Source organism: Tachysurus fulvidraco, chromosome 7 (genome assembly GCF_022655615.1).
Source record: "Tachysurus fulvidraco isolate hzauxx_2018 chromosome 7, HZAU_PFXX_2.0, whole genome shotgun sequence".
NCBI classification, from domain to species: domain Eukaryota; kingdom Metazoa; phylum Chordata; class Actinopteri; order Siluriformes; family Bagridae; genus Tachysurus; species Tachysurus fulvidraco.
This window is the reverse complement of record NC_062524.1, coordinates 19,119,555-19,134,825: the sequence shown is the minus strand read 5'-3', so window position 1 is coordinate 19,134,825 and position 15,271 is coordinate 19,119,555. Positions and strand designations below refer to the sequence as shown.

At 39.1% G+C, this 15,271-nt stretch overlaps 3 protein-coding genes across 6 annotated transcripts in view; 2 read left to right on the top strand and 1 right to left on the bottom strand.

The window, feature by feature from the left end:
• Positions 1–142: 142 nt before the first annotated feature.
• On the bottom strand, positions 143–5,028 carry ube2kb (ubiquitin-conjugating enzyme E2Kb (UBC1 homolog, yeast)). The gene is made up of 7 exons (XM_027174324.2): positions 4,554–5,028; positions 3,815–3,908; positions 3,686–3,744; positions 3,161–3,243; positions 2,124–2,223; positions 1,887–2,015; positions 143–1,546 (listed from the first exon to the last, which is right to left on the bottom strand). Exons 1-7 carry the CDS (start codon positions 4,620–4,622, stop codon positions 1,472–1,474), a joined length of 609 nt encoding a protein of 202 aa, XP_027030125.1. The 5' UTR covers positions 4,623–5,028; the 3' UTR covers positions 143–1,471.
• On the top strand, positions 3,917–11,892 carry smim14 (small integral membrane protein 14). Of its 4 annotated transcripts, none has more exons than XR_003444851.2 (6): positions 3,917–4,063; positions 6,110–6,226; positions 7,223–7,271; positions 8,960–9,108; positions 9,309–10,378; positions 10,518–10,659. XR_003444851.2 is itself a non-coding variant. In XM_027174328.2 (5 exons), exons 2-5 carry the CDS (start codon positions 6,152–6,154, stop codon positions 10,554–10,556), a joined length of 312 nt encoding a protein of 103 aa, XP_027030129.1. In that variant the 5' UTR covers positions 3,947–4,063; positions 6,110–6,151; the 3' UTR covers positions 10,557–11,892. The 4 variants fall into 4 exon arrangements, 2 of the variants coding, with proteins under 2 accessions (XP_027030129.1, XP_027030128.1); XR_003444850.2 differs by lacking the exon at positions 3,917–4,063 and adding an exon at positions 5,291–5,634; XM_027174328.2 differs by lacking the exon at positions 9,309–10,378 and having other exon boundaries at positions 3,947–4,063; positions 10,518–11,892.
• A 634-nt stretch (positions 11,893–12,526) lies between these two features.
• The window catches only part of ugdh (UDP-glucose 6-dehydrogenase), a 6,011-nt gene continuing 3,266 nt past the window's right edge, over positions 12,527–15,271 (top strand). Inside the window, exons 1-4 of the mRNA XM_027174320.2 lie at positions 12,527–12,763; positions 13,875–14,036; positions 14,764–14,865; positions 14,974–15,174. Coding sequence (XP_027030121.1) covers positions 12,761–12,763; positions 13,875–14,036; positions 14,764–14,865; positions 14,974–15,174 — 468 coding nt within the window. The 5' untranslated portion in view covers positions 12,527–12,760. The remainder of the gene's footprint in view (positions 12,764–13,874; positions 14,037–14,763; positions 14,866–14,973; positions 15,175–15,271) is intronic.

Here is a 15,271-nt window from a genome sequence, read left to right as displayed (position 1 = left end):
GAAATGATAGTTTCACAATAAATAACCATGCTTGTACAGATTGCTTAAATGTTGACTTTTTTTTTGGCCGATGCCCCGTTTCACCTGTTTCTTCGTGCAATATTGAACGTGGTCATTACTACAGGAAGACGGACTTATTATTTTTGTTTGTTTGTTTTCCTACAAAACAGAAATCAAGCCATCAGCGGTGCACTGAGACGATGGCTAATACTTAAAGAAAGGGACATGGCTTTATGTACAAGTGAAGAGGAAATGGTACAGGTGTGGTTTTTTTTGTTTTGTTTTTTCTTTCCCCCAGCTTTGCAAGGTGTGTTGATCCTGTTTTATTTAATGTGACATTCCACTGCGGCACATTCAGCGTGTAGCTAATCTCTTTCTCTGACCTCTAAAAATATCCTGATAACTGTTGCAATGGACCTATTGAGTACCTACTGACCCCCCAGCCTGCTGATTGAAAAGCGTGTGTCTGATTATTTAGAATTAGAAGTAATCTTTTTTTTTTATTTTTTTTAATCTGGCTTCTGAAGCATTCAGGAACATAAAATAGCTTCCAGTCAAAAGTCAGTCTTAAGGCGCGAGTTACTTTTGCGTTTCTTGGCGCAAGGATTTTGAAGACAAGACTGATTTCATTCCATAAAGGAAAATCGGGTCAACACGTCCAAGATGGATTTAGATCAGCAAACCAGGGGAAAAAAGTGTCAACACGATTGTAGATCGTTACAGGGAACGTTGATTGAATAACGGTTAAATAAATTAAAAAACAAAATTTCACCTTCATTTTTATTCTTCCGGTTTGGAGACTTGGAAAAATGTTCAACCAACAACTAAAAAAAATAAACAAAATTCAGAACAGAAATGTTCTTACTGTTTTAATCCGTATCACCCCGTCATCAGACCCGTGGAGGAAATCTTTTAGTTCTCTGAAAATGTCGAAGGCTGTTTAAATCCTGAAAAGTCTTCTGAATAAATCCATGAAATGTAGATTTTTTTTTCTCTCCATTCTTCAATGTACAGTTAGAAAAACTAGCACTCCTTTCTTCTTTATGCTGAATGTACACACATCGTTAACATACCTATTTACACACTCGAGCAGGCAGCGGTGTGTCTCACGCCAGTCTCACAGGCTTCCCCTTCATTTGGTTCTTTGTAGAAATCATGAGAGAAAGGAGGAGGAAGAGCAGAAGGAAGCGTCGTATGGGTTTTTAAAAAGGCCGCTAGAATCGTACGGCGGCAGGGGCAAAATCCGTCCATCGTCATCAGCCTCTTAGTTTGGCTCTAGCTGGTGAATAACTTGCATTAGCGCTGGGAACCAAACATGGAGGTTAAAACCCGGATCAAACCAGCCAGTCTTATTCTTTTACATTTCTTTTGAGCTGATCAACACATGCTTTCATGTTTTATTTATATAAAAAAAATTAAAAAAAAAAAAAGTGGATTGCGAAATCGTGGCCTAAAGATGACGAGTGACGTCTCAGTTGCTGAGCAAAAGTTCTGTCGCCGTCTCCACGTCCCATGACTTTGAAGACAAAGCTACTATTACGGCGTTCTGCAACAGAGAGAGAGATGGTTTATTGTTAGAATTATTATTAGAAAAACCCTGAAGTAGCAACCACAGTACAAACTGCATTTGTTATTCCTTTATAAAAAGAGCAGCTTTACCTTGGACCTGTTCTAAAACTGTCTGATCTAACTAATGTCCAAATGCGCTCAGTGTCCACTTAAATAGGAACACCTGTGCTTTAACGCAGTTCACTACTGGATCATGTGACAGCAGATTAAGAGCTTCGGTTGATGTTCGAATGAAAGAAATGTGTAAAGACAACACTGACCATTAATTCGACCCACGGAGTGCTTTATCCCATCACGGGCAGCTGTGGAGTACTTACCTTGTCGAAGCCCATGGCACAGAGTTTGTCTATTTTGCGTGTGTATTCAGGACTAGAGACGGGAGCGCCGGCGTACACGTGGGACCACAGCCGAGCGGTCTGTTTGAACATCTCGGGATTCTGTTTATACTGGAAAACCAAAGTACACAATGCGACGTAAACACCACAGAGTTTATCAGAGCAAATCTTTTGTTTCTTATTAGTACATGCAGGACAATATCACATTATCTCTCACACCTGATTGGCTACTACAGCATCCTGAGGGTCGTCGGGCTCGGCTGCAGCTAGTAAAGCCTGTAGCGAGAGCAAGACTGTACGTAGAGTCATCGCTGCAGCCCTGCGGAGATAGAAGAGGTCTGTGGATCTTCATCACTTTCAACTCAGTACTCATATATACACTTTAAATAATGGCTTGTTTTGCACATACTGCAGGGAACGAAATAAAAAAAAAACCCAAATAAATGGCACGGAAATCCTCCTGTTTCTGATTGGGTGTCTGTTGGTAAGCATCAAGCCGTAACATTCGAACACCACGTCGTTTCACCCTGTATACGTACGGCACCAGGGTATGTGGCTAGGAGTGAAAAGTTCCTCTAGCTGAGGTTAAAAGAAGGATTTAGAGTGATGTGTTTTTATATAAATAAAGCTGGTTTGTTTCCTCAAGAGTTAAGACATTTCCAACTACAGGATATTTTAGCCTGGATTTCAGAAGAGGAAGTACAACGAGTGGCTTCTGATGGTTTTGGTCTAAACTGTACTGCCCTGTCTCTCAAACAGCTCTTTCACTTCCTTTATAATATTGAAATCCATTTATGTTTTATCTGGTCTTCTCACTGGCACATGGATGATCAATCGTACACTATATGCTAGCTCTCTTTTGTGTAACTGGAGCTATGAATTGAAATGAAAGCAATTTTAGATCAGGAGCAATTAAGAGCGTTTCCGTGAGCTGTCTTGTTTGTCATCGTTATGGTTTTGAAATGCTACCATCCAGGATCAGGGTTCAAGCCCCAGCACTGCCACATTACACTCTGACCTCAACCTCCAAAGCTGGGATATGTGAAGAAAAAATTTCACTGTGCTGTTATATATTGTGTTATATATGACAAACAAAATGCTTTTATATTTCTTCATATATTACTTCAATAATATGAGATTCTTTTTTTTCCCCCCCTCGACCCTGTTTTTGAGTGGTCTGTTAATGCTGTGATATTTTTAGACTAGGCTGTCCACTGCAACCCAATCCCAAGCGCACACGATCAGCCTAAACTCACCACTGGTCTTTCAGGATGTCCAAACATATTGCCCCAGTAACCGAACTTATATTGGGATGCCAGATCTTTGTAATAAACCGCACCTAAAAGTAAAAAATGACAAGGATGGATTGTTAAAGAAACCGCTTACAATGACTGGTTTCAAATATCCTTAAAACATGTAGCCTGTGTACGTATTGCAACGCTGACCTCCTGGGCTTAACCTGTAGGAATTACTAAAGCTATATTGTAGTATTTTACACATTTTAAACAGGCTACCAAAAGTCCTTTGTTTACTTTTGCTCGGTCAATGGAAATAGTTTACAGTTGGGAGAGTTTAGAGCGTTGCACATTGCAGTCTGTACGCATATTATGTTTCGATGTAAAGAACTATCACTAAAATTGGAAATTTGTTGGATCTCGGGTCGTCTATTAAACACTAGAACACTAAGCACAAAAAAAAACACCATTGCCTTCTTATAGGCACCAACCAACACACTGCCACACAGTGAATAGTACAGTAAGACTGTCTGACTTGACTGTTACCTTTGGTGGATTGAATGGATACGTCTCTGGGATCTTGATTTCTAACTGATACCTGCCACCTAAAAAAAAAAGAACAATGAGGTGTTTATACACTCATTCAAGGGAAATAAACTCAAACCTAGTTCTCACCTTCATACGGTGTGTCTGGAGGTCCTGCAATCTCCCCTTTTAACTCTGTGAAGTTTTCATCCACCAGGTCCACCTTAATCTGGTTTTTACTCGTCTGTTCAAAAAGAATGGACAAAATCACCCTCTGGTTTTTCGTCATAACAGTAAATAACACTTTAAACGACGTTTTTCCTCCCTTTTCTTTATAGCACTTTGAAGGCCATATTTAGAGGCAGTTCTTTGACAGAACCAGGACAAAGAAGCTGGCCTGTAAGTAGAAATATAACTAGCTAACCTAGCAAGCTGACAAGTTCTAGCAATTATCCAGCTCTCATGTGATCGTTTACTGACGTAAAACGTCGGCACTGAAATGAGATTAAAGCGAAATAGATAAACTGTTAGTCCTGTATCAGGTGATAGATAGCACCGGTGCTAATGTTTTGACAGAAGGCTAACTGGCTAATATCAAATTAGCATTGTCTGTCTAAGCTAAAACTCCGTGCTATTTAAAAGTCATATAATTTTGTTGTTGTTGTTAGTTTATTTACCGGAATCTGAAACAAACACGAGTATTAACCTCGCATAGCACACGACTGATATTTTTTGGGAAGCTAACTCAGCTAACCGAGGTTTAATGAAGCGGTTAGCAAGCTAAGTTAGCCTTGTAGCTATTAAATCGCTAGCTGTTTTCGAAGCTGTTTTTTTTTTTCGTTTCTACGCTAATTAAAGAGAAAGAAAAAGATAAATGCTGATCTCAAACCTCTTCGCTTTTGAGAACTTCTTTAAATTCCCGTTTGATTCTCTGCACAGCGATGTTGGCCATGTTCATGTAGCAGCGTTCACTCGGGCCTGCAGCCTGCACTGATCCGCTCTCTTTACTCTCTCTCCCACTCTCTCTCCCTCTCGCTCTTTTTCACTTCTTTTCCACGATAAAAACACACACCAATGCCTCTTGTGTCAAAAACAAACAGCCAGGACGACCCGACGATCTCAGAGTGGATGATATGAGCGTTGATATGAAGGCGCTTTCACTGTCGCACCGCTACATCCACACGCTTCACACCGTATGATCTTATTCTATGCGCTTTATCGTGCTACATACGGCTTGTTATCGTCATTGTTACTACATTTATGGTCGCTAGAAGCTCGGTGCGAGTGAAACGATCTTTTTTTGTTTAACTGACCCTAGAAGCTGTTTATGTGGGTTTTTTTTGTACAACAACAACTGATTGTTAATAGTACTTCCGGCTGTGCTTCGGTGCTATAGCAACGGCTTGTTTACATTAGATGGACGTCCGGCGCGAGCGTTTGTTTTACACGTGTACGCGTTTAAAAAGCACACGTTTTTTTATTACTATTTTTATTTTTTTACAGGTGAACGAACGTGACAAAGCCCCAGTGCACTTAATATGTACAGTATAGACATTCACTTTAGAATCAGATCCGGGATGTTTTTTTTTTTAAATCTGATTCTGATTCTGATTCGGTTCGTCGGTTCAGGAGATTAAAAAAAAAATCACGAGTGGCGCTTGAACTCGTCCCTGAGCTGACAGAACAGACAGGGTGCCAAAACTTACTCGTCCCGTCGCCTACAAGCTGTCGACATCTCGCGAGCTTTGCGACGTGGCTTTGTTTTGTCGCGCTTGCACAGCGTGAAGGCGGAATCATAACAGAAGCGGAACCGCAGCCGGAGAATCGACTCTTTGCCAAAACATAGAACTTAGAGGCGTTTATTTTATTTTATTGTGCAGATCAAATTTGGACAGACTTTTTTTTGTGTGTGTGTACATATGTGTAATGTGGACGGTTTAAACTGGGCGTCTAAAGTGCATTGTTTAATGGTAAGAAATGTCTCTTGTTATTATTATTATTATTATTATTATTATTATTATTATTATTATTATTATTATTATTGATGTCATGTATAACAGCAGTCATGACTTTCCTCCTAAGAATCAGTATATATTTTTCTTTATTTTTCTAGTCGTTTTCTTTAAGCAATGTTTTTTTGTTGTTGTTGTTGTTTTTAACACTTATTCTTTCATTTCTAAAGTGGTTCATGTAACTTAGTCAAGTTCTAGATTTAATTTCTAATGACGAAAACAAACAAAACACCACCACAATGCTCTGTCCGACACTGGGCTTGTGAACAAATTCACCTTTCTGATTTTTAAAGAGTAAAACCAACCCTCAGACCTGTTTAAACACGCCCTATCCTGTTGGCCTTGATAGGGAGATAAAGTTTGTGTCTTTGTAAACATTCAGATCCTTTTGCATAAATGTATGAAATAACCTTTGTTTTAAAATTCCCTACAGACATTTTAAAGTTCCTGTTGATGCTATAATCCTTGAACACTGATGGCAGAAGGAGGGTTTGATCCCTGTGAATGTATCTGCTCTCATGAGCATGCCATGAGGAGACTCATCAACCTGGTAAAATCACCTTTATCTATCTTTTTTTATCTTAAATAATAAAACTATCAACAATGATGCAACGTATTCCTCTATCACAGTCACACAACACACAGATGGAGGATACAATTAAAGAGATCCGGCTTCTCACAATTGTCTGTCACTTTTGCATTCGACTCAGTAATACTACGTGGACAGGAAGTTCCGCAACACACTATTTAGGTCAGGGTTTCTTTATTAGCTGAACCGGTAGGACGGATTTTAAAATGTCATGGTGTACAATGACAGACTCTACTACCTGATCTTTCAGGGTTTTTTTTAGTATATTAACTGCAACCTGTCAAAATTACACCGGTCATTTGGGTGGTATCATCAAGAGTGTTTGGTTTGTATACGTGAATGTAGTCTAGGATTAAAACTCGTTTGAAACATGACGGTTGATGGTTATGTATCTAAATTAGATCGAGCTGTTAAGTTTTTTCAAGGCTGGAAAAAATACTGTTCGAATTTCTGTTGAAAATACAGGAGATCTTGTGTTTGCAAGGATTGTTTGCATTGTGATGTAACAGGATCATCATTGGCCGTCGTCTTGGACGTGTAACTCCCTCAAGTTCTCCTAGGTGGTTTACATAAGAGGTGTGGTGTACGGTAATGAGCCGCGCTGTCAGGATTTGTGTGCTTTTACTGTGTATGGTAAATTTTTTAAAAGTGAAGTTTTGAAGTGCTTTGGTGATTCTTGTTTATTTTAATTATTATATAATTGTCCTTTTCATATAATCAGACACATTGGGATGAAATTTCACGTAGCACAGGCCAGTGTTCAATCGCAATACAGAAGCTTCGACCACATAAGTATATGAAATCAGCATACAAGGTCAAGATCAGTGTGCAAACTGCAGTTCCTGTACAAACTAACCGTCAGTGTTAACCCTAACGTCTGAACCATGAGCTATAATGTAGAGAGATATAAAGTGTTTGCATGTACAAATCTGCTTGTTGTTTTAACTCTATCTTCAGCTGAGGCAGTCGCAGTCCTACTGCACAGACACAGAGTGCCTTCAGGAATGTAAGTTTCCTCTTTCATTTTCTTAAAGCACAGAAAAAATAAACCCCACTGCATTCTGTCTATGTGATGCTATGCACATTTTGAACCTGCACGTAAGAACCCCAACCAAGGCCCCATTCTTGGTACGTTCTTAAGTAACCCAAAATAAGTCACTGTGATCGTTCCACACAGACGAATCCAGTTCATCAACCAGTTGTGATTTAATATTCAGCCAAACAGAGTTGTTTGAGAAAACTATGCATTTTTTTTATCTTAAAAATGATTCATCATCCCAAATCACTGTTTACACACTGATTCACACCTTTGGACAGTAAGAGGAAACCATACACCCCAGATGAAACCTGTGATTCACCCTGTGATGGGGTGAACATGTGAAACATCATATTCATACATCTTCAGCAAGTGGTTTATTTTTAGTCAGTTACTAGTGGAGCTTATCTTAGAAAGACTGGAAGCGAGACGGGAGAATTTATTTTTTGCATTTACAAAATGTGTGATATAATCTGGTTTACACGATTAAGCTTATTATTATTATTATTATTATTATTATTATTATTAGGGGTCAAGCCCCAAAGGGGCGTAGACACCTATTGTTATCGTTCGTGTTCTTATTATTATTCTTCCTCTTCTGCCATTGAAGTCAATGGCAGCCCACAGAACAGTACGTAGGAAAGTTATGAAATTTGGCACACATGTAGAGGCCGGTCTTATAAGTTACTATAGCAACTTTGGTGTGTCTAGCTCAAACCCTCTAGCTCCACCAGTCCAAAAAATATTGGGGGCAGTTTGGCACACAATATGTCTTGGGTGCTAATATCAGACTCAGAATCAGAATCAGCAGCCCAGTGACACACCCACACTCACAGACACACACACACACACACACAGACGCAGACACAGACACACAACGTTTTGTGACAGCGCCACCTAGTGGCGCACGAGATTTTCACGTTAAGTCCAGTATTTTACGAATGCAATGCCATAGCGCTACGAAACTTGGTATGGTTCATCAGCGACATGTTCTGAGCGCATCTGATCGGCTTGACCCTGGAAACGCTGCCTGCAGCTATATTTATTATTATTATTATTATTATTATTATTATTATTATTATTATTATTATTATCATTGGAGCTTCTTGTCTTGTTATATGTTTTACAACAGCTTCAAAATACAGGATCATATCAAAATATCAACAGTCCAATTCAGCTAACTCTATCTTAACTCTATCTATCTATCTATCTATCTATCTATCTATCTATCTATCTATCTATCTATCTATCTATCTATCTATCTATCCATCTATCCATCCATCCAACTATCCATCTATCTGTCTGTCTGTCTATTTAACTGTCTGTTTGTCTATCTATCTTTCGGTCGGCCTTTGTCTGTCTGTATGTTTGTGTCTCTGTCTCTCTGCCTGTATGCTCACATCCAAAACTATTCAAATTCTCAGCTATTCTTTATGCAAATGCAAGCTGGATTACATTCGACAACCATGGACCAAAATATTGTATATCCGGAAACTCAACAGAAAAGCATTCAGGGGAATTTGTATTCCTCTATTGCTTCCCTTCCTAATATTTAAATGTATTACATTTTTATATTTTCTGTCTGAAGTGAATGTTGCTTTAAAAATCATCTCTCTGTACTGATTTGTACTGTGTCTTTTTTTCTTCTGTGTATTCAGTGCCAGGACCCAGTTCTCCAATAGGGGGCGATCTGACTCTGCCTATGATTATTATGGGCTGGATCGTGTTGGCACTGGTACTTTTTCTGCTTCGTCCTCCCAACATGAGAAGACCCAGAACCTCCAACAAACCCACTAATCCCTTTAATGTAAGACACACCAAAAATATACCAACCCTGTTCTCTTTTTATGATGTCAATGTTTTTATTTAAATAAATCTACAGTGTAGATTTATTTAAATAAATCTACACTGTAACACCAAAAGTATGTGGACATCTGATCATCACACCTGGTGTTCTGGTGGTGCAATGTTGGAAATACACAAGTGTAAATCTTCTTTCCATCACAGTGGAAATCTTTTCTTCACATATCCCAGCTGAGGAGGTTGGGGTCAGAGCACAGGGGCAGATATGATACTGCACCCTCGGAGCTTAGTGTCAGCCTAGAGATACATGACATTGCTGTGGATGATGTCAATCTGGAACCATGATGATGACCTAGGACTACAGTTGCTATGATAGCTTTTGGACCACAAACAGTTTTGTACTCAAGTCATTACTTCACCAAGATAGTCTTTGAGTTTGGTTCCTCTCGAGGTTTCTTCCTCATGTCATTTCAGGGAGTTTTTCCCCACCACAGTCACCTTTGGCTTCTTTATTAGGGTTAAACTAATACATGCTTTTTGTTAAATTAGAACATTGAATTGAATTGAATTGAATTGCTCTCTACGCTCACGGTCATGTGGTATTTCCACTGAACTATAAGGTGAACAACTAAAACCTATAAAATGAACAGTTTAGACTGTCCATGATATTTACTGTGTAAAAATATTACTTCTCGCTAGTAAGGTTTTATTTTGACATATTTGGAATGACTGCAATTTATTCCATTCACAATTCTTGTGAGCGTTCAGTGGACCAGATTTTTTCCCAGTGTAGACCCCTAGTAGAAGCTCCCCGTGGTAGCTCGGTAGTTAAGGTGTTGGACTGGTCGAAGGTCATAAGGTAAAACCCCAGGGCCACCAAACCCCTGGGCCTATGAGCAAGGCACCTTAACCCTCAACTGCTCAGCTGTAGGAATGAGATAAATATAAGGACAAATGCCGTAAAAGTAACGAGAATATTTATATGTTTTGTTCTTGTCCTTGTCTTAGAACATTTCAGGTATACATTATTAACACCAATACCCCAGTGCTTGGGAAATACATTGCCTCTAATCTCTAATGTGCCCTGTTGAGGTTTTACTGAAGAAACCCAGTTTGTTTAAGGGCAAGGCTCATGTTATTATAGTGTTTACTTCCTTGTCAATTAGACACCACATCCTTCTCTCCTGAATGGAATGAATCCCCACCTACTTTCCAAAATGGTTTATAGACACTGGATTTTTTTAAACTTGAGAAAATCAGATAGACCATTAAAGGTACTACACAGAATGGTGGACCATTCTCTCACGTCCTATTTATTTACTTATTTATTTTATCAGTTATTTTCCATAATTTTTTTATTTTTATTTTTTAATAATCAGAATCCACTGTATGTTTGTCTTATTTTTCATTCAGAATAACAGCAGAGATCCTCCGGCACCTCCAGTAGACTAGTGACGAACCAGGGCTCCTGACTCCAAACCACGACCAAGACGTTTCGCCTACGACCCGAGCGTTAAACCCGTCTTCCGTCTGATCGGCTCCTCTTCCTCTTCTATCTGTTAGGACTGATTACTTTTTAATCCTGAAACTTTTCTATAATCGAGTGGAGTATTAACATGAAGTGGTTAAGGAAATAACAATAATTAAGCCAAAGCAAAGTCTTTTTTTTCTTCTTCTTTTTTTTTAAAGACTTAAAGTTCACCACCACCCTTAAAAAACTAAAACATTTAAGACGTGTGTATTCTCCATGGTGTTATATTAAGTAAACAAAAGTAAGTATAGCTCAAGACACCATGACTAATCCTAGACGAACACATGATTCACGGTAAGGTTGCCTCTTCTAGATGGGGGTGTATTTCAGGGTGGAGGTTGTAGCACATTCTGCACGAGCTGCGTCAGTTCGCTCACTTCTGATGTCATTCATGAGGTCAGAACAAGGGCCTTGGCTCCGGTGCAGTATGACTCTTGAAGCCAGTTTGCAAGAAATTCGTGCTCTCACACCACTTAACACACCAGTCAGTTCGCATTTTTTCTTAATTTTAGTTTCAGAATAACTGAAGCTGAACACCGAGGTTAACAAGAACGCTGAGTGTGTGTCATGAGTGTGTGGGTGTGGCACGAGCAGAGCTGTGGACCGTCTGGGATCATTGAAGGCTTCTTTAGGACCAGACACAGAGTTTAGCACTTAATGAACAGATTTCAATCTAATTGTTTTTTGTTTTTTTGATTGGCCAGCAAATGACCAAAATATGCCGTAAAGTCATAAACATTTATAGACCGCCAGCCTATACATTTAGTTTCACTACGCAATCGTTTACATGATCCACTTTCACATGAGCAAGTTACTGCTGAATAACCATCCAATATAACGATGAATCCAAACAGGGAACGTTTATTTATGGCCTTTTTAAATATCCGACAAAAGACATTTGAGGGTTCCAAAAAAGTTCTATTTCCACATCTTAACATTCGAAGGACCTTTTTACTGTGTGTTTCAAAAGTCTGTAGCATAAAAAAAGACCGTAGCATCAGGATAGTCGTATAAACAGTTCGAGACTTGCTGTGTTGTAATGTTTACTAATGTGACATATAAACCTGTTCCACTTGTGTTTGGAGTACATAATATCTCGATCATTAGTCAGGCATGGAAAACATTTCTGGATGTTCCTCTGAATTATTAGTACTTACACAAATTTAATTCAGATTAGAATTGGCTCTAAGAGAAAGGGCTTCAAATATGCACTTTTGGTTACTGAACATAAATAGTTAATAAAATCTATATCATGCATCTTCAGTCTGTGAGTGTGTTTCTTCCATCTGGGATTAATCACTGAGAGGGGGGAGGGGAATCGATTCCTGCGTCAGACTCAAATCACTGAGTCTTATTGCGTCACCGTGAGTCATGACTCATTAGATTCATTCGCCACACATTAAAAGCTTTTTTTTTTTTACGGTGCGATTAAGTAATAAGCGTCGGGAAAAAATGCTGAAAAAAATGTATAAAAAAATATTTCTTTTATTTTCTCTGTGAATTTCTTACACATAAACCCGGGTTTAAATAAGCGTTTATTTGTATTTTTTTTAAATCGCTTTAACGTATAAAGTTTCGTTATTTCTACCTTTGTATTTCCCGTGTACAAGTTTAATCTTTTGTGTTTGTATTTTCTTGAACGCTGCATTAAAAGTCCCTACACGTGGCAAATCTCGAAGCAAATTTCAAACCAAAAGTCCTAAACTATAATTTTTGAAATCTATTGTAATGCGTTTATAAATACGAACATATATATATACTCATATATATAGAATGTATTATTTTTCATATTTTAACTGATCAATTTAGTTAAACTACGCCCTTCTCCGAGTTGTGATCACGTGACTCTTATTATATCCAAACCGGAAGTGGGTTGCTTTTACGTATTATTCCTCCTCCCTTTTGCTAAGTGGGTGTGTGTGAGTGCGTGTGTGAGTGTGTGTGTATATAAGTAAGAGAGAGGAAAAAACATTCGTCATGATAAATCTTTTATTCATTCAGTAAGAAAGTGTCAATTGAAGCAGCAGCTGAGATCTTTTGTGACTGCAGGAGATAAAAAAGAGATAAAGTGACTCTCATCAGTCCATCAGTCAACAACTAGAGACAGATTTCTTCCTTTAACTTCATGGTAAGAAAGATTTATTCACTGCTTCTTACATTAACATCCTGTAAATTAAATGGACATTTAATTAATTAGTGTTAAGTATTGATCTTGTTCAATGTCTACTGTGAATAAATAATACACACTTTTTCCTTTCATTTTCTTTTCATTGATTTCTTCCTGACTGCTGTGTTAAAAAAAAACAAAAAACAAAATTTCTATCACTCTATCTTCTAGCATTTTATCTATCACCCAAAAAAATGTTTAAATGATGTCTAAAATGAGTTTTTGACAACAATTTGTGGTTGTTATTGAACACACCCCTGCCTTCCCATGCAAGAGGTTTCTGTAGATGTTTAATTATAGAGAGCCAAACCAAACCTGGATCATGAATCATTTACAAGAAGATCAGTGTAGTGAGCTGGGGGTTTATAGTAGTCCCTTTGTGTCCAGAGAAGCTGAGACCGATGCATTAATGTGAACCTTCACAGCTCCTCATGCCTCCTGGACCTTCACCGAAGGCCCCATCTGGGACCCAGAGGACTTTTTTCCCCCTGTAATTAGAGGTTGTGATGAAACATCTGGTCAATATTTAACTGTTTTTTGCTTCAGAGTTTCTAAAACTAAACCCAACTCCTAATTCCTCATTACTTTATGAAAGAATGTCACGTTTTTCAGTCATTCAGATCAATCAGTATGAATAATTTTCAGATTTTTAGTCTAGTCTAGTCTAAGTCTGGTTTTAGTTCAATCCTTTATATAGAGCTTTTAGTAATAGGTGTCGTCATAAAGTAGCTTTAGGTCCGTCGTGAACAAGCCTGAGGTGACTGTGGCACTATAAAATCAACCCAAGGATGAATCAGCCTTAACGACGAACCCATCATCTTCTGGGTGGCACCAGATAGTACGGACGTCGTATAACAGTTCTAAGTGTTTAAATGATGTACAGTATAGTGTATTGTGAACAAGAGTCCTGGGATGAACACAGGGACAGTAATGAAAACTACGTATTCAAATGAGACGTGGACGAAGTTCTACCTCGTTTACCGACGATCCCAAATTTTAAAACGTCTGGTTCATTTTTCTAGATTTAAGAATCTTAAGTGTGGCCCAAGCTGATATCCGTGTTCTCTTCCAGATGGTTCAGATTAGGAAAATCTGCTGCATAGGCGCTGGTTATGTCGGGGGGCCAACGTGCAGCGTCATCGCCAGCATGTGTCCAGAGATCACAGTGACGGTGGTCGATGTGAACGAGTCCAGAATCAAAGCCTGGAACTCAGGCACGCTTCCCATCTATGAGGTAAATCTGGCTTTTTTTTTCTTTATTTGTCTGTTTTACCCCGCGTTAGACAACATTAGTGTATTCTTTTTTTTTTTTTTGTTCCACGTTAACACTACAAAAACAACTTTGCACACAATCTTGGTCCATCTCAATTAGAAAATACATCGAATGCATGTTCATGTGAGGTTGCTTTTTATTGTGTATTTCATATTTTTTTCAAGTTTAAGAAATAAAACGCTGGATCTTTCATCCCTAATGAGCAAACCGGAGGCGACTGTGGCAAGGAAAAACTCCCTGAGATGTTATGAGGAAGAAACGTTGAGAGGAATCAGAAAAAGGGAACCTCATACTGATTTGGGTGACGCTGTATAGAGTGATTATAAATCATTATAAACTCTGCAGAGTATGATTTTAAATAACGTCCTTTATACGGTCTTATACAGTCATTTGAAGTCGTGTAACCAGGAGCTCTTGAGCGACTCGTACATTAGCGCAACATCCGAGTTCATTATAGGTTCAACACGAACTCCTCCATGTCGAAGCCTTCAAATAGTCAAATTAACAGCAAATGCCATCGTTAAACTTCCATGTCTCGATGATTTCGATTTCCCCTGGTCTATAGTCATTTACTTTAGAGTCGGGCGGCTAGAGTCGGGTTCTAGCCCCCTGGAGCAGACCGGGGTAAGGACCTCACTCGGACAGCTCAGTGATGCTTGTTTTTTTTTCTCCCTATGTCCCTGTGCAGCCGGGCCTGAACGAGGTCGTGCTGTCATGTCGAGGCCAGAACCTTTTTTTCTCCACTGACATTGACTCGGCCATCAAGGAAGCAGACCTGGTCTTCATTTCAGTGAGTGTAATGATTTCACATGACTGCTAGAGCACGTTTGTGTGTTTAGATAAAACTCTATGTGCCTCTTGTATGTGTGTTGACCCCAAACCTCTGCTCTGCTCTCAGGTAAACACTCCCACTAAGACGTACGGGATGGGAAAAGGCCGAGCGGCTGACCTGAAGTTCATCGAGGCTTGTGCACGCCGGATAGTGGAGGTCTCGGACGGTTATAAGATTGTGACAGAGAAAAGCACGGTGCCGGTGCGAGCTGCTGAGAGCATACGCAGGATTTTCGACGCCAACACCAAACCTAGCCTTAACCTACAGGTGTGTGTGTGTGTGTGTATTTTGCATGGCTGACACAATTTCAGTATCTTGCGTATGATAAAATTCCAAAAATAAGAAGCTCAGATCCGGTGTTCAA